At 39.5% G+C, this 22442-nt stretch overlaps 1 protein-coding gene across 1 annotated transcript; it reads left to right on the forward strand.

The window, feature by feature from the left end:
* Nucleotides 1-276: 276 nt before the first annotated feature.
* LOC122041577 lies at nucleotides 277-1391 on the forward strand. The gene is made up of 3 exons (XM_042601311.1): nucleotides 277-720; nucleotides 831-864; nucleotides 940-1391. Exons 1-3 carry the CDS (start codon nucleotides 277-279, stop codon nucleotides 1389-1391), a joined length of 930 nt encoding a protein of 309 aa, XP_042457245.1.
* The last annotated feature ends 21051 nt before the right edge of the window (nucleotides 1392-22442 follow it).

Here is a 22442-nt window from a genome sequence, read left to right on the forward strand (position 1 = left end):
CAGCAATTTGGTACAAGACCTATGGTAGCAAGGGGTGTTCATGAAGCTCAGATTTTACACTCGGGACAGAGTAGAATTGAGAGTATATTAGAGGAAATGTTGAATAGAATTGAGTTGGCGGCAACTCAGATGACATTGAATCGGCAACCCCAACAGCAAGTTGCAGAATCTGTGTAAGCAATTAAAATATGTGGATTCTATGCTAGTAGTTGGCATTCAACAGATACTTGTCCTAGTCTATAACCAGATGAATGCAATTCGGTGGCTGAGCAATCTATGGCAGCAACTAGTGTTTTTCCTAATTGTCCACAATATCAGCAGGGTAATCAACAAGTGAAGTATGATCCTATGTCATCTACTTATAATCCAGGATGGAGAGATCATCCAAACCTAACATATGGAAATATTTCAGCGGCTCAGCAGCCTTTTCCACAGCAAATTCAGAATAATAATTTTTCAAGCAATCAGAGACCACCAGGGTTTTACAACAACATAGTTCCAAATAGAATACAACCATTTCAGCAATTCCAGCAACATGTTCCACCATTTCAGCAACCAAGAAAATCTTTTCCCTTAACTCAAACTGATTTTTCAGTACAAGATATGAAAGAGATTATGCAACAAATGATGCTCCATCAACAACAACTTTCATTGCAGTGGACTCATTCAATTGAGCAACAACAGAGGACTGATGCAGCATTACAGAATATTGAAAGACAAGTGAGTCAACTTGTGTCTGGCCAGGGACAAAACCAGTTACAGACTTCAAGCCAGCTGCTTCCCAAACCATTCCAAACCCAAGAGGAAATGTGAGTGCTATCACTCTACAGAATGGGAAAAATGTTTCTGAGAATAATCAGGAAGGTTCAGTTGAGTGTTTAAAAGATTTGGATTCAGATTTATAGATTAAATTTGGTTCTGTTCCTAAATCTGTTGCAGTGCAGATTCCAGTGGTAGAACAGAAGCAAACAGAGATCCAGTTACCATTTCCTAAGAGATTAGTACAACCTGGGAAGGGTAAAGTTGTTGAAAAGTCTATAGAATTTCTTGAGATGATGGAAATTTTTAGTAAAGTAGAAGTAAACATTCCTCTACTGAAAGCGATTAAACACATTCCGAAGTACACAAAATTTCTGAAGGATTTATGTGTTAATAAGAAGAAGCTTAAGGGTGATGAGTTGATTAGTGCAGGGGAAAGTGATTCTGCATTATTTCAGGCTATGCCACAAAAATGCAGGGATCCAGGAGTTTTTACTATTTCGTGTAAAATAGGAGAAAACATTTTTGAAGATGCTATGGTGGATCTTGGAGCATTCATTAATGTGATGCCGAAATCAGTGTTTCAAGCTCTTGGAATTGGTCCTCTTCAGCCAACAGGGGTTGTGATCTAGTTGGCGAATCGAAGTTTTGCTCATCCAGTAGGGGTGATTGAAGATGTGCTGGTTAAAGTTAAGGAGCTGATTTTTCCTGCAGACTTTTAGGTTTTGGATATGGAGGGTGATGCATTGTCAAGTCATGTGACAATTATTTTGGGAAGATCATTTTTGAAGACAGCAAAGACTAAAATTGATGGTCTTGTTGGTACTTTATCAATGGAATTTGGAGAAACTGTAGTTCAGTATAATATCTTGGATGCTATGAAATATCTAGTAGAGGATCACTCTTTGTTGAGTATAGAGTTGTTTGATGAATTGGAAGGCAGGTTGGATGGTTACTTGCTGGAATGTGCTACTCTTTTTAATAACTTTGGGGATGATCCGAGTACAGAATGCAATGACAATTTTGATCAGTGTGGTTCTTCTTTAGAGATAAAGGACTATGAGGAAGTTTGTGTAATTGAGGTGGAATCTGAAAAAGCACTTCCTTCTGTTTTGCAACCACCAAAGTTGGAGTTGAAAGTTCTTCCGAGCCATTTGAAATATGCTTACTTAAGGAAGGATGAACAACTGCCAATTATTATTTCTAAGGACCTTGATGCTGGACAGGAGAAGAGATTGTTAAATGTTTTGAGGCACAATCAAAAGGTGATTTGGTGGACTCTCGCAGATTTGACAGGAATCAACTCTTCTATTTGTACACATAGGATTTTGTTGGAGGATGATGCTAAACTTGTGCGACAACCACAAAGGAGGCTTAACCCAATTATTCTTGATGTAGTTAAAAAAGAAGTTGTAAAGTTACTGCAAGATAGGATTATCTATCTTATTTCGAACAACAAATGGGTAAGTCCGGTGCAAGTGGTGCCTAAGAAATCGGGAATTACTGTGGTGGCAAATGAGGGCAATGAATTGATTCCTACAAGGGTACAAACTAGTTGGAGAGTGTAAATTGATTATAGGAGACTTAATCAATCAACAAGTAAGGATCATTTTCCATTACCCTTTATTGATAAGATGTTAGAGAGGTTGGCAGGGAAGACACATTATTATTTTTTGGATGGATATTCAGGATATTTTCAGATTTGCATAGCACCTGAAGATCAGGAGAAGACCACTTTTACATGTCCTTTTGGGACTTTCGCTTACAAAAGGATGTCGTTCGGATTGTGTCATGCCCCAGGTACATTTCAAAGGTGGATGGTAAGTATCTTTGCGGATCTTCATGAGCATTGCATGGAAGTGTTTATGGACGATTTTACTGTTTATGGTTCTTCATTTGATGCATGCTTAGATAGTTTATCTTGTGTTTTGCATAGATGCGTAGAAAAGAATTTGGTTTTGAAATTTGAAAAATGTCATTTCATGGTTCAACATGTTTTAGTTTTGGGTCATATTGTTTCTGAAAAAGGTATTGAAGTAGATCCGACTAAGATTAGTGTGATTATTGCTTTATCATATCCCACATGCGTGCGGGAAGTTCGTTCTTTTCTTGGGCATGCAGGTTTTTATAGAAGATTTATTAAAGATTTTAGTACTATTGCTTTACCTATGTCACGATTGTTACAGAAGGATGTGCAGTTTGTGTTTGATGAAAAATGCAAGGAAGCTTTTGTTGGAACCCCAAGGTTGTTTTGGTGTGATCAACAAGTTAAGGTAGGTCCTGTTTGTTTTAACCTTGTGTCTAAGTGTGCAGGAGCTTAGGAACACAGGTAGTTGAGCGGAAGACGCAGCTAGCGAGAAGGACGGCAGTCCGAGGGACGAGATGCTGCGGAAGAGTACATCGGTGGACGAGAAGGAAGCATGCAGTGGTTCCGAGGGACGAAAGCCAGAGCCGAAGATTGCTCGGGGAGCAAGAGACGCAGCTAGCGAGAAGGACGGCACGCGGTGCATCCAAGGGACGAAGATTGCGGATGAGTACGCCGGCGGACGAGAAGGAAACACGTGGCGATTCCGAGGGACGAGAAGCCGGAGGGAAGCCCGCTCGAGAAGACCGGAAGTTGGGTTCGGGTGAGCCCTATTCCGGATGTCAGAGATCACCCAAGCAAAGCGGAGCCGGAGCAGAAAGACCCGGACCAGAGGCGAGCTGAACCGGAGAAGAGAGCACGGACCAAAAGTCAACTGGGTTGACTTTTGGCTCCGGGGCGCCCGGAGCTGTCCGGGGCGCCCGGAGCTGTCCGTGGCGCCCGGAACCCTTTCGGGCGCTCGGAAGTGACTTTTTCACAGGATCGAGCTTTTGACTCGATCCAACCGTTGGGGGATAAATTTTATCCCCCCAGGGCGCCCGGAACCCCTTCCAGGCGCCCCGACCAAGGCTATAAATATAGTCTTGGTCCAGAAGCTTTTCATCAATTCAGAAATTGTAACAACACTTGTGTGGTTCCATTGCTTTGATTAGCTTCTTTCTTTTTGTGCCTACACTGCTGTAAACGAGGCTTCTCCGCCTGAAGGAGTTCTTAGTGCAACCATCTTCCTTGGATTAACAATCTCCCCGGTTGTAACCAAGTCAAATCCGGTGCCTCGTTTTTATGCCTTATTTTCTGCTTAATCTATTTTTCAAGTGTTAGCTTAATTGCCGAGAAAGGGTTGTGTTTTATTCAGGTCTATTCAACCCCCCTTCTAGCCGACCCAACGGTCCTACAAGTGGTATCAGAGCCGAGGCGCTTCAGGAGGACTAACCGCCGAACGAAGCAACGCGATGGCCGGACCAAGCATCCACCCACCGAAATATGAAGGGGACTTCGCTACCTGGAAAAAACTGATGCAGGTATTTCTTACAACAGATATTGAATTATTTTTAACAATAAAATTTGGCTTTGAAGCTCCAGAGGACAAGGAAATAGATAAATGGACAAAAAAGGAGCTGGCCGACTTCGTGGCGAACGGCAAAGCAGAGTACCATCTGCTAAGCGTTCTTCCGCCTCAAGAAGTCAACAGAATCGGTAAATACAACTCCGCAAAGGAACTTTGGGAGAAGTTCCTTGAGCTGCACGAAGGGACCTCCGAAGCCAAGCTCGCTAGAAGAGATCTTCTTCGCAATCAGCTCACCAGCCTGCGACTTGGGGAAGACGAGACAGTTGCACATCTGCACTCAAGAATAAAAGAAATCATCACCGGACTCACGAATCTCGGAGAAAAGGTAAGTAACCGAGATTCGCTCAGGTACGCGTTAAATTCATTTCCGAAAAATTCAAAATGGGCATCACTAGTAGATGCTTTTTACATTTCTAAGGACTTAGAAAAATTTTCATTAAAAGAATTTTTTTTCAACATTTGAAGTCCATGAGTCAAGATGTGCAGGAATGAAGGAGCCCAAGAACAACGTCGCCCTCAAAGCTTCGAGAGACGAACCTGAGTCAGAATCCTCTCTCGACGACGAGGAAATGGTAATGATGGTAAGAAGATTCAAGAAACTTTGTAAATCTAGATCTACTAACCATCCGCAGGGGAAGAAGAAAAGGACGATCCGCTGCTACCACTGCGACGAAGAAGGGCACGTCAAGGACAACTGCCCCAAGCTGAAGAAAAAAGACAAGGAGAAGGGTAAGAAGCCTATCCAGAAAAGAAAGGCCCTGAAGGCGACGTGGGACGATACGACGTCCGAATCGGAAGTCGAAGCATTCTCCGGACTCGCACTGATGGCGAGTCATCAAGACGACGACTGCGATTCAAGCTCTTCTGAAATGAGCATCGAGAGCATCGATGAAGGGGGAGACACGTCGGAAGAAAGCAGCAGTTCAGGGGGAGAAACGGACAACGAGATCGAAAAGGTAAGTCAGGTACGATCTCTTCTTCCCGATAAAATGTTTAAGTTTGTTAAACTTTTAACAAAAGACTGCTGCAAATTAGAAAGTGAAAATAAAAATTTAAAAGTAATTCTAGCTAAGTCTTGTCCCTTAGAAGAATTAGATAAATTAAAATTAAAAAATGAAAAATTGGAATTAGAAAATCAAAATTTGAAAATTCAAATAGATAACTTAAAAAATTATGCATGATCATCTAAAACCAATGTTAGAAGATTTAATAATTTAAATTGATACTTTAAATATCACCCGGGACAAATTAGGAACATTTCAAGAAAAAATGTCCACAAAAATTTTTTGGTTAATCCAGTAGGTTGGAACATATATTGGTTCCTAAATCATGCTTAAACTAAATTTTAAAATTAAAATTAGCACTTTAAGTGAGAAAATTAAACAAAGAATTTCTTTATGAGGCTTTGTCAAGGAAGTGGTTGTTGCTCCAATAACCAAGAAGGCCTAGTGCCTCGCCACGACCTGGAAGTCAAAATATTGAAATAAATGTTTAATTAACTTACTAATGAAGCATTAATTAGTGCTTTAAAAAGGTTATTCAAAACATTTTATTTCAATTTTGAAATTTACTTACTTAGATTTTGTTTTAATTGCCTAAGTCATTTGCTTTAAAAAAATGTGCTTAAAAATTCTCAAAAATTCAAGTTAGAATTTTTTTAAATTTTGTTACTTAGGATTTTTTATTAGAAAAATTGTCAAATCATTTTCTCCTAAGTTTTTTTTTCTGAAACTTAGAATTTTTTTTTTAAATTTCTTAAAATCTTAAAACTTTTCAAGAAATATTTTTTCTTAACCCTTAGGTTATTTTTCTTGGAACCCCATTTTTTTGTGATCAAAGGGGGAGAAGGGAAAGTATAAGTTTAGGGGGAGGTAGATAGATTTAATTTTTTCTATCTTTTTGCACTTAAATTGCAATTTAAGTTAATTCTATTTTATGTCTATTTTAACCCTAGCTTAACTTGGGTTGATCACACCAAAATGGGGGAGATTGTTGGAACCCCAAGGTTATTTTGGTGTGATCAACAAGTTAAGGTAGTCCTGTTTGTTTTAACCTTGTGTCTAAGTATGCAGGAGCTTAGGAACACAGGTAGTCGAGCGGAAGACGCAGCTAGCGAGAAGGACGGCAGTCCGAGGGACGAGATGCTGCGGAAGAGTACATCGGTGGACGAGAAGGAAGCGTGCAGTGGTTCCGAGGGACGAAAGCCGGAGCGGAAGATTGCTCGGGGAGCAAGAGACGTAGCTAGCGAGAAGGACGGCACGCGGTGTGTCCAAGGGACGAAGACTGCGGATGAGTACGCTGGCGGACGAGAAGGAAACACGTGGCGATTCCGAGGGACGAGAAGTCAGAGGGAAGCCCGCTCGAGAAGACCGGAAGTTGGGTTCGGGTGAGCCCTATTCCGGATGTCAGAGATCACCCAAGCAAAGCGGAGCCGGAGCAGAAAGACCCAGACCAGAGGCGAGCTGAACCAGAGAAGAGAGCACGGACCAAAAGTCAACTGGGTTGACTTTTGGCTCCGGGGCGCCCGGAGCTGTCCGGGGCGCCCGGAACCCTTTCGGGCGCCCGGAAGTGACTTTTTCACAGGATCGAGCTTTTGACTCGATCCAACCATTGGGGGATAAATTTTATCCCCCCAGGGCGCCCGGAACCCCTTCCAGGCGCCCCGACCAAGGCTATAAATATAGCCTTGGTCCAGAAGCTTTTCATCAATTCAGAAATTGTAACAACACTTGTGTGCTTCCATTGCTTTGATTAGCTTCTTTCTTTTTGTGCCTACACTGCTGTAAACGAGGCTTCTCCGCCTGAAGGAGTTCTTAGTGCAACCATCTTCCTTGGATTAACAACCTCCCCGGTTATAACCAAGTCAAATCTGGTGCCTCGTTTTTATGCCTTATTTTCTGCTTAATCTATTTTTCAAGTGTTAGCTTAATTGCCGAGAAAGGGTTGTGTTTTATTCAGGGCTATTCAACCCCCCTTCTAGCCGGCCCAACGGTCCTACAGCTTTTGATAGACTCAGGGAAGCTCTTACTTCATCTCCTATTATGTGTGCTCCTGATTGGTTGTTACCTTTCGAACTTATGTGTGATGCTTCTAATTTTGCAGTTAGAACGGTTCTAGCTCAAAAGGTTAATGGAGCGCCTCATGTTATTAGCTATGCATCAAAGACGTTGGATTCTGCTCAAAGCAACTATACAATAACTGAGAAAGAGCTTATAGCTATTGTTTTTTCTTTGGAAAAGTTTCGGTCTTATCTTCTTTGTTCTCATGTTATTGTTTTTTCTGATCATGCAGCTCTCAAGTTTCTTCTCAAGAAAAAATATGCAAAGCCTCGATTGATTCGTTGGATGCTCTTACTTCAAGAATTTGACATTGAAATACGAGATAGGAGCGGGAAGGAGAACTTGGTGGCAGACCATTTGAGTAGGATTGGGAGTAAAATGGATACTATACCAATTGTAGATGCATTTCCTGATGAGCATCTTTTCCGGTTGCAAGATAGATTGTCATGGTACGCTGATCTTATCAATTATTTGGTTGCTGGTGTCTTTCCTACACATTTTTCAAGAACTCAATGTGATAAACTTAAGAGTGATGCAAAGTATTATGTGTGGGATGATCTTTACCTTTGGAAATTTGGTAGTGATCAGGTAGTGAGGAGATGTGTATCTGACGATGAATTTCAGTCTATACTTTCCTTTTAACATTGACTTGCATGTGGGGGGCATTTTGGGCCTCAACGTACAGCTAGGAAAGTTTTAGATTCGGGACTGTATTGGCCCACTCTATTCAAGGATGCTTTTGAGTTTCATCGGACTTGTGAGAATTGCCAAAAGATGGGAAATATAGGACGTAAACATGAAATGCCTCAACAACCTATTTTGTTTTGTGAAATTTTTGATGTATGGGGTATTGATTTTATGGGTCCTTTGCCTATTTCATTTGGTTTTATTTATATTTTATTGGTTGTTGATTATGTGTCAAAATGGGTGGAGGTCATCCCCACCAGGACTGATGATTCTTCTGTTGTTGTGAATTTTGTTAAGTCTCACTTATTTTGCAGATTTGGATTGCCTAGGGCTATTATTAGCGATCAAGGATCCCATTTTTGTAATAGGCATATGAAGGCACTCATGAGTAAGTATGGTGTAGTTCATAGGGTATCTACTTCTTATCATCCACAAACGAATGGTCAAGCTGAAGTTTCTAATAGAGAGATTAAGCAAATTCTTGAAAAGACAATAAAATCGGACAGGAAGGATTGGAGTAGGAGACTTGATGATGCTCTTTGGGCTTATCGAACAACTTACAAAACACCTATTGGGATGTCTCCTTATCGAATTATTTTTGGCAAGACTTGTCACTTGCCGGTTGAGGTGGAACATAAAACATATTGGGCTGTGAAATCTTGTAACATGAATCTGGGAGAGGCTGGTGGTGAGAGGAAGTTACAATTGCAAGAGCTTGAAGAGCTTAGATTGGAGGCTTATGAGAGTTCCCGGATTTACAAAGAAAAGGCAAAAGCTTTTCATGATAAACAAATATTGAGAAAGGAATTCCATAAAGGAGATAAGGTTCTGCTATTTAATTCTAGACTTAAATTGATACGGAGTAAGTTGAAGTCTAGGTGGGAGGGACCTTATTGTGTTACTAATGTGTTTCCTTATGGTGTTGTTAAGATTCAGGAAATTTCTACTGGAAGAGTTTTCAAGGTAAATGGACATCGCCTCAAGGTGTTCTTTGAAGGTGCTGAGGGAGGTTTCAAGGAGAAGTTGCATTTTGAAGAAGCTGCCTATATAACTTGAAAAAAAAGGGGAAGTGTGGTTTGTTTGTCTTTCCTTTTAGTTCTGTTATTTTGCAATTGTTTTGGTTTTGGTAGTTTAATCATTTTTTATTTCAATCTGTGAAAATAAATTGTTTCTTTGAGTAGTACTGATGATTCTTGTTTTGGATTTGTAAAGGGTTTTATATATGATTCATCAGTGCTAAATTCTTTACATATCTTGTTGGATAACTTCATGAGTTCAATGGGTAGGATTGTGGATTTTAACTTGAGTAGTTGAGTTCATTTTAAACCTAGTGAGGATCATTCTGGTGGCATATCTACTTAATTTTGTGTGATATGCACTTCAACATGGATCTCTAGAATTTGCCTTGTTCCTTTTCAAAATTGCAATTGTTATACATTAAGCATGAGGATGATGAAAGATTTTCTGTTCTTTGTACTGTTTTTCTTGAATCTTTCTACTTTATCTTCTATTTTCTTCTTATACACATTTCTTTAGTATGCTGGAATTATTTTTGATGAGTTCCTTTGTTCGAGACGAACAATATTCTAAGTGTGGGGGAGGTGCAAGTGATTTGTTATAGGGAAGCTTGGATTCTTGTTGACTTTAAGCCGTTGTAGTTTTTTTTCTGTAAGAAGTGGAGTTTTGGTAGTAAGAGAATTAAGTTGGAATTTTGAGCAGTGAACTTTAGCTTGATAAGTATTGAGTTAGATGATGTGCTATTGTAGTAAACTTGAAAAGATTTAAGTTTTGACCAAGGGATTCAATTTTTCTTGCTTTCAAATAGATTTTTACATCAAAAAAAAAAAAGAAAAAAACCCTGTAATCAGCTCGGTCAAATATGTTGGATGTGATAGTTCTTAGAATTCTTTGAAGATATACAGTTTGTGTAGCTAACTTGAGTGATATTATGCAAACTACATGAGAAGTAAAAGGAAAACTATAATTGAACGAGAAGAGGTCTTGAATTAATTCTGAAATGTGCATTATCTTGTAGGCTGAAAATTAGATGTTCAATAAAGTTCTTCATTGTATTAATTTGGACATTCTAGTGATAATTTCTAGTTCCAGGAGGCAGAGCAATAAACAGTGAAGCTTTACAACAAAGATTGCTGGGAAGTTATGATTGTTATGGTCCTATAGCATTTCAATTTTGAATTCGATTATGGATTCAGTAATAGGAAATTTATGTTTTGTTTGATGAAGAATGTGATTTAAGTCACAGCTGAATGTTTGAAAACAGGTGAAGGATTCTTCTATAAAGAGTAAAAATTGGGAAGTGAAATCTAAGCAAGAGGATTGGGTTATTATGCAGTACCAAGATTGGAGTACAAGAAGATTACAAGTGGAATTTATTCATTCAATCATTTAAGCAGCTTAAACTTCATCGAGTTTGTAAATTTCGGATGATGTTATTCAGAAAGTTGGATATCTAGATTTGAATTTTATGGGTTGTTGATGAAATGGGAACGACAAGCTTGATCACAAATCTTGGTTACTTAAGAGAATCCTTAAGTGGAAGAGTTAATTGATAAAGGGATGATGTTTTTAGCAATTAGAGTGGTAAAAGAACAAGTAGGAATTTATCAAATATAGTTTCCAGCATAACTACTTCTTCCTTATCTTCATTGTTTCCAATTAGTGCCTAGTTCAATTTCAATTATCCTTTTGACTTCAATTTCATTGTCAAAATCTTTTTGATTCATGTTTTGTTATGTCAGAGCAGTGGAGAATGAGGAAAAAGGCAAACATATGGTAGTGAAGTGTTTGAGTTGCATAGAGAGGAACTCCATTCTAGAATTAGATTAGGAGAGTGATAGAGATTAATTCTCAACCAGAAAGGATGAGTCGTTCTCAATTATTTGAGCATCTGAAACCATTGTACTGATTGAACTACGAAGGTTGTAGAACTTGAATGTTTTGATTAGATTGCTAGACATAGATAATTACTTTTTACAATCCTTAATATGTTGTCAGTATGGTTTAAAGAAGTGATATTAAATTTTCTTAAGAGTCATTTTAATTTGCAGGGACGGTCAAAAGCAAGTGTGGGGGATTTTGATAGTGTTTATTTATGGTTAAACATTTTCAGTTGTTCTCTTCGGAATCTCACTCTTTCATCAAGTTTTAAGTGCATTTTCGTTTACGTTTAATAATTTTGGTCATTATCTGGAACTATGATGTAAGCAGTAATTGTGGGGCATTTTGTTGACAAAATTTTAATTAATCTTTGTAGAGTATTGAAGAGAAGGCTTTCATCCAGACTTAAGCTTTGGAGTTCCTGGATTGTAGGATCTAAGCTTTGAAGAATCTGAGCCATACAGGAAATCTAAACTCTGGCAAGATTATAAATATGGGAGAGAGGCTACAGGAAAGGGGATCGGCGATTTTCTCTGGCGAGCAGGAAGAACTGGAGATCGGAACAAGCGCTGGCTTTCATCTTCAACAACTCCTCTCTAGTGTCACTGATCTGGGAGGAAGACGCTGATCTACTCTTATTTTGTCATTTGGATCTGGGGAATGATAATCGAGTTGTTCGTATTCCAGATCTGGATTAGAGTTTCTTCATCAGAGTTTAGTAATAGTTCTTCCGGCTTTGTGACTGCTTGGGGGATCCCAGCTCACTGAATTTATACTCTATTTCTTTCCAGATCTGGTTCTATTTCTTCTTTCCTTTGTTAGAGTATTATTGTTTACTTTAATCGAACCACTGTAGTCCGATGCAGAAGATTTTCTTTTCCTGTTTCTGTTTACGGGTAACAATGACTTGATCTTGGATTCAAATCTCTTAATCTTGATTCAATTTGCTTTCGATTTAGATTTTTGCAATTATTTTGTCATCTAGATTTGTTTCTTTTAGTTTTAATATGATAAATTCAATTTCCAATTTTAGACAGAATTCTATTAGTGATGTTTTTAGTTAAGTAGATGATCTCAGAATTTGGTTTTAATAGACATTCATCTAGAAAAATGTCAATGATGAAAACTTGAATGCGAGTTAGAATTTTTAGTTAAATAGGTTCTGCATTATTAGTAAAAGAACCCCATATGAACTGTGTGGTAAATCAGATTAAGGGAATTAATAGCACTGTGAAGTCTTTGTGAATCGACCTTGGAGTCTTCTTACCAATTTAGGTTGAGGAAGATTTTAGTTAACATTTGAAATCAAGATTATTACGACACTAATTTTGGTTATCATGGTCCCATCATATAGCCGGTTGACCCCAAGACTGGTCGGACCTTCGGGACTTAACTCTTCACTCCTCGTGGTCATGACCCCAACCTACATTCGGTCCACCACAGAGTCGGTCGGACTTTTGGGACTTAGTGTTGGGGATCGGACGGCCGGCTTGAAGGGGGGTTGGATAGACGGCACCCCCAAATACTCGCTTCTTTCTACAACGTTAGTGCGCAAGCGGAAATGCAAACAAAGCAAGTAGAAAGCTAAATACTAAAGGAAAGAATGCAAACCAAGCTACACGATCATTTACGTGGTTCGGAGATAACTTGTTCCTACTCCATGGCGTGTTCGTAAGGTGGACGATCCCTCAATCCGTCGGTGGATTAATCCTCGGAAACTCCGGCTAGCACAATCCTCTTTGTCGGTGAAGAAACCTCGCCACAACTCGATCAAGAGCACTTGGATTGCTAGGGCACTAGTTGACTACTAATAAGAGGTTACCCACCACTAATTTCGTCAACTTCAACCAAGCTTCCAAGGCTTGGTTATATAGGCCACGGGTTGGAAAACCCCGCCTACCAGTCGACTGCTAAAACATGCAGTCGACTGCCCTCTGTGGAAATTCGACCGTTACATCCCAACGGCTCGATTCCACACTAACCGAGCGAACAGAGACATTCTGTTCGATGCCAGTCGACTGCACCAGTCGACTGATAAAACATGCAGTCGACTGCTACAGTACTGCTACAGTAGCGCTACAGTACTGCTACAGTAAAACCCTAAAATTATTATTTTACTCCGAGTACAATCTCTCATGCACTCGTACCCTCACCCTTATGATTCATTTGACGCTTCATTTACAGCTTTGACATCTTGCCTTCAAGCCTACTTCCTTTGGCTTTCGTACCTCGGATGCATTCAAGCCCGCGGCTCGTCCCCAATGCCATCCTTCGCGTATGCCTCGAAGTCGCTTCCCTCGACCCTTGTCCTCGCTGCCTTGTCCATGGTCCCTCGGATGCTCTATCCTTCACCGGACCCGAAGCCATCAACCTGAGTCACATGTGTATCCTGCAAACCTGCACAACTCAAATACACATATCAAATACAAGGGTGAACCTAACTTAAACCCTTTGCCCAAACGCCAAAACACATGGTCCCGCGGACCATCGGGATTGCTCCAACAATCTCCCCCTTTTTGGTGTTTGGCAATACGTTTAAGTTAGGGAAAACATATAGCAAATAAACATGCTAAAACAAATGGACTTACGTTGCCAAGGCTACACACTTGGACTTACATTGCCGAATGGACTTACGTTGCCAAGTTTACACACTTGGCAACCGCCGTAACAATACATCATGCATTTGAACCTAACCCAAGGCTCCCCCTACACCTACGCTCCCCATGAGCTAGGATTTTTACAATGGGCTTTTTAAGAACCTATCCCAAGGCTCCCCCTATACAAAGGTACTTTCAGGTTTTCCCAACTAAACCTTACTTCTCCCCCTTTGCCTAACATCCAAAAAGTTCTCCAACAATATCCCAATTATTGAAAACTTGTCATCCAAATGACCCTAAATTGATGTATGTATTCCCCATGGATCCCATACATGTATATGAGCTGACCCGATCAAAAACCAGTGCTGAAAACACTTTCAGACTGGTATCAGTCGACTGCAAGAAGTACCAGTCGACTGCCCCCATGAAAATGAGCTTACAGAGATATTCTGTGCTCATGAACAGTGTTACCAGTCGACTGGTAACTATATTGATCAACTGGTACACTATTTTAAAAATGCACTAAAAATTCCACAGACCTCCAAAAATCCCCAAATTTTGTGGAGAGGTCTATTATATCAATATCTACTTGGGAAAAATATATATAAAAATATATCTATCATCAATCCCAAGATTGACACAAAACACAAAACTAGCTAAAAAGTTCAATTGAACCTTGACCTAAAGTCCTAGTTTTGGCTTCCTCTTGATGTATTTGCCCATACTAACCCACAATGCATCCCTAGCATTGATTTATATGGCATCTATACATCCAAAACCAATTATCATGCTATATGACCCCAATGTCATATTTCTTGCATGAAACACAATCCAATTGTGCCAAATCCTTAGGTTTGAGACTCAAGTCCGTCCCCAAACCACTTGACACAGTCCATGACCCAACCTAAACTCCCAAGTAAAATCCACCTGAGATCCATTGGCCATGGGTCCCAAATTGACTCTTAGAGCTCCCCCTAGAGCTCTTAGCCTTAGCCACCTCCCTAGGTGATTCATCCACAATGACTAGGCCACATCGGTCCACCCCCGGTGACACTTGGCCTACAAACGTAACTTTCTTAACCTTGGACACCTTATCCTTGGTTAATTTCTTCTTACCATTAAATGACTTTCCCTTGCCATTTATTGACTTCTCCTTGCTATAGTCATATGCAACCCTAGCATAAGACTTTCCCTTAGCCTTGGAGACCTCTCCCTTGTCATGATCATTTGCCACCCCGGCATATGAACTCTCATTGGCCTTGGAGGGACTAGATCGGTATCCCAAGCCTGATCTATCATTGTTGGGTCTTTGGCTACCCAACACCATATTTAATTCCTTAGATCCAACATTGAATCTCTTAAGGAATTGTTCTAACTTATCAAGTTTTCCCCTTAAGGCTTGATTTTCCCTTTCTAGGTTCCTAAACCTAGAATCAACATGTCCACAATGGACATTCCTAGACCTATCCTTCCTAGGCATATGTCTCCCCTTCTTGGGATTAATGCCTTGGGTCTCCTTAGGTCTTTCATTTCTAGATTTATCATGCATTGGTCTCCTAGGGTTATGGTCTACCTTAACCCTACTTCTATCATGATATCTAAAACCGAAGTTATGCATGGGCAAATAATAACACTTATTTCTAGCATGCATGGGAGTATAAGAATTTAAATTTGAATTACACTTCAAATTAGGATATACCTTCCTTACCCTTGAAGCTCCCCCTTGACTTGAGTTTTTCTTCTTCTTCTCTTTCTCCCATTTCTTTAATTGCGCAAGCTTCTTGATCTCCCTCTTCTTGGGGCATTTTGTGTGGTAATGTCCCTTCTCCCCACACGTGAAGCATATGATGCGCATCCTTTTTCCTTGGGTTTCTTTATTCCTACAACCCTTGTTAGTGTTTAAATTAACTTGAACGGGTTTAGGATTTACCTTCTTCTTACTCAATGGACATCTACTCTTGTAGTGTCCCTTCTCATTGCACTCGAAGCATATTATGTGGTCCCTTGACTTTGCTTCGGTGGAGGTGCTCACTAGGTTGACTTCTTCCAAGATTTCTTCCTCATCCTCTTCACTTGTCTTAGATTCATCTTCAACCTTTGAGGATGTAGATGATGCTTCATCTTCCTTTTCCTCCTTCTCCTCCTCGGATGTTGAGCATGGCTCAACTTCCGGTTGCTCCACCTCCTCTTCTTGAGCTACTACATGCGTTTCTTCGGATTTTTCTTTTTCTTCTTCTTCTAGTGTAGGCAAAGGTTCTTCCCATTGAACCTTCTTTATCTTGCTCCACAAATCATGAGCGTTCTCGTATTTTCCTACACAGCTCATCACGTCATTAGGCACAATATCAATCAATATAGATATTACCTCGTCGTTTGCCTTTGATCGTGTGATTTGCTCCTCCGTCCAATGTCGTGGTCGGAGCTTCTTTCCCTTCTTGTCCTTCAGGACTTCGAACAGTTCCTTTACCACCATCATGGTGTCCCAATCCGTATTGAAGAACACCTCCATCTTCATCATCTAATACGTGATGTCCCATAAGCCTCTACCTACAAGCTTTGGAGGTTCAATCAGGCCGGTCATCTTTTGCCTCCTTGGCGGTTAGTCCAATAGAGAGCGTCCTCGCTCTGATACCACTTGTTGGGGATCGGACGGCCGGCTTGAAGGGGAGTTGGATAGACGACACCCCCAAATACTCGCTTCTTTCTACAACGTTAGTGCGCAAGCGGAAATGCAAACAAAGCAAGTAGAAAGCTAAATACTAAAGGAAAGAATGCAAACCAAGCTACACGATCATTTACGTGGTTCGGAGATAACTTGCTCCTACTCCACGGCGTGTTCGTAAAGTGGATGATCCCTCAATCCGTCGGTGGATTAATCCCCGGAAACTCCGGCTAGCACAATCCTCCTTATTGGTGGAGAAACCTTGCCACAACTCGATCAAGAGCACTTGGATTGCTATGGTACTAGTTGACTACTAATTAGAGGTTACCCACCACTAATTTCGTCAACTTCAACCAAGCTTCCAAGGCTTGGTTATATAGGCCACGGGTTGGAAAACCCCGCCTACCAGTCGACTGCTAAAACATGCAGTCGACTGCCCTCTGTGGAAATTCGACCGTTACATCCCAACGGCTCGATTCCACACTAACCGAGCGAACAGAGACATTCTGTTCGCTGCCAGTCGACTGCACCAGTCGACTGATAAAACATGCAGTCGACTGCTACAGTACTGCTACAGTAAAACCCTAAAATTAGTATTTTACTCCGAGTACAATCTCTCATGCACTCGTACCCTCACCCTTATGATTCATTTGACGCTTCATTTACAGCTTTGACATCTTGCCTTCAAGCCTACTTCCTTTGGCTCTCGTCCCTCGGATGCATTCAAGCCCGCGGCTCGTCCCCAATGTCATCCTTCGCGTATGCCTCGAAGTCGCTTCCCTCGACCCTTGTCCTCGCTGCCTTGTCCATGGTCCCTCGGATGCTCTATCCTTCACCGGACCCGAAGTCATCAACCTGAGTCACATGTGTATCCTGCAAACCTGCACAACTCAAATACGCATATCAAATACAAGGGTAAACCTAACTTAAATCCTTTGCCCAAACACCAAAACACATGGTCTCGCGGACCATCGGGATTGCTCCAACACTTAGCTCCCCACTCCTCTTGGTCATGACTGTGGGACCGTTACACACGTGAAAGGGGGGGGTGAATCACTTGATTTTATAAAATATGTTTTTTCGATTTATAAAATAAGTACACAATGGAAAAACTAAACATAAAAATAGAACAAGCACACAAACTTGGTCGGTTTTACTTCAGTCGGAGTCTTCAGTGACTCCTACTCCAAAACGCGGGTTCCGTGGACCTATTGAATGGTAATCCACTAATAACCTCTTTCAGAACTGTCGTAAGAGGGAATCGAATACAAACAAACAAAGGACAGTGTAACAACCTATACTTCCTTTAATAATATAAATGAACAAGTTAGTTTAAATATTACCAAAAACCGAAGTAAAGCCGAGATCGCTCGTGTGTTGGTGATGATCTGCCGGCAATAGTCAAATGTCTCAGAGTATCAGCTAGAGGAAGTTGGTGTGTTCGAAGTTGCAGATGAGTCATAGCACTTTTAAATTGAGTTCTCTATAATGCATAGCTCGAACACTTCTTTTATGGAGCGTTGAAGGCGCTTTCCATGCATTGGAGGCGCCTTCCATCCGTTAAGTTTTATCTCAAACAACTTGCCTCTTATTATAAATGAAGTTTAATTTTATCCAATCGAAGGTGCCTTCTATCACCTAACTCAAGGCACCTTCCTTCGCATGGAAGGTGCCTCGAGTACCGTTCACCTAAGGCATTTTGTGATCCTTTTGTCTTGTAAAATATGTTAGTATAACACAAAATATCTAACCGGTAAAATAGAGTTGGCACCATAAAAATAAGCAGTTTAGTATTAATTAGATCTTGCCATTCTGACCCGGATCTAGTCATGGTGTTAGTTTAGGTTTTTCAAAATAGACCTAAATTGGATCGACACCTATTGCCCCCTTAAACAGGATGCGTCCTCACTGAGTTACTCTCCTGACTTACCTCCATTTACCAAATGTAAGTTACCTTCTCAACGTCCAATCTGACCTATCAGAGCTTCCTATCAAAATCACACATGTCGACCTCCTACCAAAATCGCACTTTCGGACTTCAACCTATTGGGAATGAAACATCCTGACCTCGTGCCAGAATCCCATATCTGGACTTTGCCAATCAAAAATTGCACATCCCGGCTGGACTTCCTGCTTGATGTCTAGTCCTCTTGACCCGTTAAGTTGGTCAACCCTGGACACTCGGTAACAAGGTTAGATCACAAGCACGTCTAACTTTAATCCATTTATCATCCATCAAAACTTGAGTTTGATCATTGGTACCAACTGCACCAACAATGACCCCCCAACCTGCAGTCGGTCGGCCCTAGAGCCGAACGGGCCTTCGGGACTTAGCTCCCCACTTTTCATGGGAATAACCACCAGTATATATCTGGCCAGTTCCAAAGCCGGTCAAACTCCTAAAAAATAGCATTGTCAGATAATCACAACTACCTATCAAAGAATAACAACTACTCACTAAGGAATATTCCCCTATTTTGACATATACAAGCAACGAAAAAAGCCCAATACCCCACTCCACTAAGCTATCGGTTAATCGGTCGATTCCTAGTTTAGGATTTTTTTTACGGGTTTAATCAGTAAACCGATAAAACTAGGTAACGACTGGCAAGACTTATGGCGTGTGTGGAGTGAATGAATTTGGGAATTTCATAAATTGGGAATTTGGGAGAGGTTCAGAGAGAAACAGCCGACGGGGGAGTTTTCTCATTTATGTTTAATTTTTTAGTCTTTTCTTTAGGAAATTTTTTAGCTAGACCTTTAGATAATTAGTTTGTCAAAAAAAAAAAAGCCCAATACCCCACTCCACTAAGTCCATTTACCCAGGCCCTATTCTATTACCATTTCTTGGTTGAAATCGGTTAATTGACCTGAACATGTTCAACTGAAATTGGTAGAATCGGTAAGAAAACCAATCGATTAACCGATTCTATATAAAATGTGGTAAATCAGAATTAACCAGAACTGATAAACTGGTAAATCGATTAACTGACCAATTGAACAGGTCTTTGTTCGAGCAGACTTTCTCCTCGGCTTCTCATCCCTCGCAAGCGTCCTTCTCGTCCATTGGTGTACTCTTCTACAGCACCTCGTCTCTCGGATGCACCAAGTCTATCGACTCGCTTCTCATGCTATTCTTCTTGCTAGCTATGTCTTTCGCTTGACTTCTTGTGCTCCTAAGTCTCTGCACACTTAGACACAAGGTATTAAAGCATAGAGGCTAACTTAACTTAGTTGATCGCATCAAAGCCAATCAGGGGTACTTACAATCTTCCACCTTTTGATATGCATCAACCCAAGTTAAGTTAGGGTTAAACCAAAATAATAAAACCATTTTACTTGGTTAATTATTAATTTGGAATAAACCTAAATTTTGCAATAAATAAACCTCCCCCTTAACTTAATCTCTATTTCTTCCCCTTTGATCACATTAAAAAAAAAAAAGGGAAAATATGAAAAATAGTTTAGAAAAATATTAGAATTTTTTCTGGAGGTACAAAATAGATTTTTCAAATATGTCATTTTATTGAAATTAATTTATTCTTAAAGAAATAATTTTTTATCAATTAATTTTCTATTTTATAAAAACCCTGAATATTTTTTTCCATACCAATCATATTTAATTTAAGTATGATAAAAAAACTTTATACACATAATATGTTTATTTTAATCATAAAAGAATATTTTGAACATATAAAGTTATTTTTTAAAATTAAATATTTAAAATAGTATTTGATTCTTAAAAATCTAACTAATTTTTCTGCTCATTCAAAATTCAACAATAAGTTTTTGAAAAATAAGGTTTTTCAAATTAAATCTCAGAAATATTTTAAATTTTTTTAAATTTATTTTTTTCTCAAAATTCATTAAAAATTAATTATTGGCCAAAAAAATTTCAAAAGTTTTTATATTAACAGTTAATTAATTTGTGCATTACAAAAAAAAATCAATAGAAAACATGAAGAGTAGGTATACAAACTAATTAATATTATAAGCAATGTTTTAAAAATTAAGTCAAAATAAATCTAAAGTATGCATAAAAATTAACTTTAATTTTACTAAACATGATTTAGAAACCCAATATAAATTTCTACCTACAGGATTTATCAAGTATTTTCTCGAAATATAATTCTTAGAAATTTTTACAATTTGACCATTATAAAATCTAAAATACCAATTAAGCCTTCTATAATTTTTAAACTTAGAACTTTGTAAAAAATTTGAATTTAGGCATGTAAAGTCCTTTTTCAATTGTTCTAGTTGATCTTTTAATTTTTCATTTTCATTTTGTATTTTGTCAAAATGTTATAATGGGCATGCTTTGGCTCAATTTATTTTTAAATCATTGTTTTCTTCTTTAAAATTCATATATTTAGTTCGCAATTTACATAAACTTCTAGATAGCATCTTTAGACCTTTATACAACTGATCAGTAGGTGAGAGTTGTACCTCACTTATCGTGTAGGACTCATAATGTGAAGCTCTCCCTTCATTGATGCTCTCGATGCTCATTTCGGATGAGCTTGCTTCATCTTCAACTTCTTGATGATTTGTCATAAGTGCAAGTCCGATGTAGGCCTCAATCTCGAACTCTAATACTCATTCCATTTGGCTTTTATATTTTTGTGCTTAGTCCATCTTGGCTCTGTCTTTTTCTTTCTCCCTTTTTTCAACTTTGAGAAGTTGTCCTTTATGTATCATTCTTCTTGGCAGTTATAACATTTGACTTTCCTCTTTCCCAAAAGAAACGTCTTAGCGTGCGACTTATTAAATCTATTAGGCTTAAAAAATTTATTTAGCTTTCTTACCATAAATGCATCTTTGTTGTCGTCGAGTGAAGAATATGTCTCTAGTTCATCCTTTTTGTTTGTTTTCAACGCTGGGTTTTGTGCTGACTTTTCTTCTTTATTTGTTAAATCTGCACATCTTGACAAGTTCAAATGTTGAAAAAAAAAAATCTAAAGTACTTACCTCTAGGTTCTTGGAGATGTAGAAAGAGTCTACTATAGATGTCCACTCGAGTGTTCTTGGAAAGACATTCAACGCATACCTTATCAAGTTATGATTCATTACCAGTTCTCCAAGGTTTACGAGTCCAATGAGCAGCTCCTTGATACTTGTGTGTAGATGAGCGATTTATTCTTCTTTTTCCATTCGGAGGTTAGTCGGCTGATTTATGAGCAAGTCTTGTTTTGTTAGCTTAGCCTTCGAAGTCCCTTCATGAAGCTCTAGGAACTTCTCCCAGATCTCTTTAGCGGAGTCATAGGTGTCGATCTGGTTGACTTCTTGCAGTGGTAATACGGTTAGCAGATGGAATTTTGCTTTTTTGTTTGCCACAAAGTTGGGTTACTCCTTCTTGCTCCACAAGTGCTCTTATTTTTCAGCTCCGTGTTGATCTTTGGGTGAAACAAAACCATATTAAATAGTAAGCAATATATCGAAGTTTGTTTTAAAGATTACCTCCATTTTCTTTTTCCAGATCATGAAATCTCCCATGAACTTTAGTGGATGAATGTTTGCTCCAACCATCTCTTTACTACTTTAGTTGGTGGTTAGTCTTTCTGAGGTGGTTGAGCTTTGATACCACTTCTTAGTCTCATGCGACAGGCTAGAGAGTGGTGAATAACCCTACAAGTTAGATTTAAAGATGATCTTTTGCTTTCTTATTAACAAATAAAACACACATTAGTTAATAAAAACAAATGCATAAAAATGAAATAAGAGACTAGAGATTACTTGATTTTCAACTAGATAGCTACTAGTCCAAGAACTATGTAAAAGCACTAAAAAGACTCCTTCAAGCAAAGCATCGGAGGCGGAGTTGCCTCTTACAGAAGTTAAAGCACGAACAAAAAATTATAGAATTCAGAAGTTTAGATCGAGTGTGTTATACTAAACTTCGAGGATCAGGGCTCTATTTATAGCCCACTGGTTGAACTAGCCATTTGTTGACATGACAGCTTCTGGGGCGCCTAGACTCGGTCCAGGCGCTTGGACATGGTCTCCTTGATCCATGCTACAATGGTTATTTATCAATGAAGTTATCGCCATATGGGCACTTGGATCGGTCTGGGCGCCTAGAGTCTTGCTGATGTGGACTCCAGTCTGATCCTCACTACAACGGGCACCGGACATCCTAAGCGCTTAGATCCAGTCCGGACGTCTGGACTTGGTCCAAGTGCTTGGACACAGTCAACTCTATTGGTGCAATATCCCTCGGTCAGGGTTGACCAAGTTTACTAAACTTGAGTTGGCTCAAGCTTAAGTCTTGATGTGTGAGTTTCGATGTTTGACAATATATGGAGATTGCAGGTGTAATCGTCCGATCGGGGAGATTTTGGTGCAATTC

Source organism: Zingiber officinale, chromosome 1B (genome assembly GCF_018446385.1).
Source record: "Zingiber officinale cultivar Zhangliang chromosome 1B, Zo_v1.1, whole genome shotgun sequence".
Lineage (NCBI taxonomy): Eukaryota > Viridiplantae > Streptophyta > Magnoliopsida > Zingiberales > Zingiberaceae > Zingiber > Zingiber officinale.

What these genes read in the sequence shown, in the direction of transcription:
- LOC122041577 (XM_042601311.1), top strand. Translation starts at nt 277, where the DNA reads ATGGCAGCAACTAGTGTTTTTCCTAATTGTCCACAATATCAGCAGGGT. An exon ending in TACAGAATATTGAAAGACAA is followed by an intron (nt 721 to 830) that starts GTGAGTCAACTT and finishes ATCACTCTACAG; the next exon opens with AATGGGAAAAATGTTTCTGA. An exon ending in TTCTGAGAATAATCAGGAAG is followed by an intron (nt 865 to 939) that starts GTTCAGTTGAGT and finishes AATCTGTTGCAG; the next exon opens with TGCAGATTCCAGTGGTAGAA.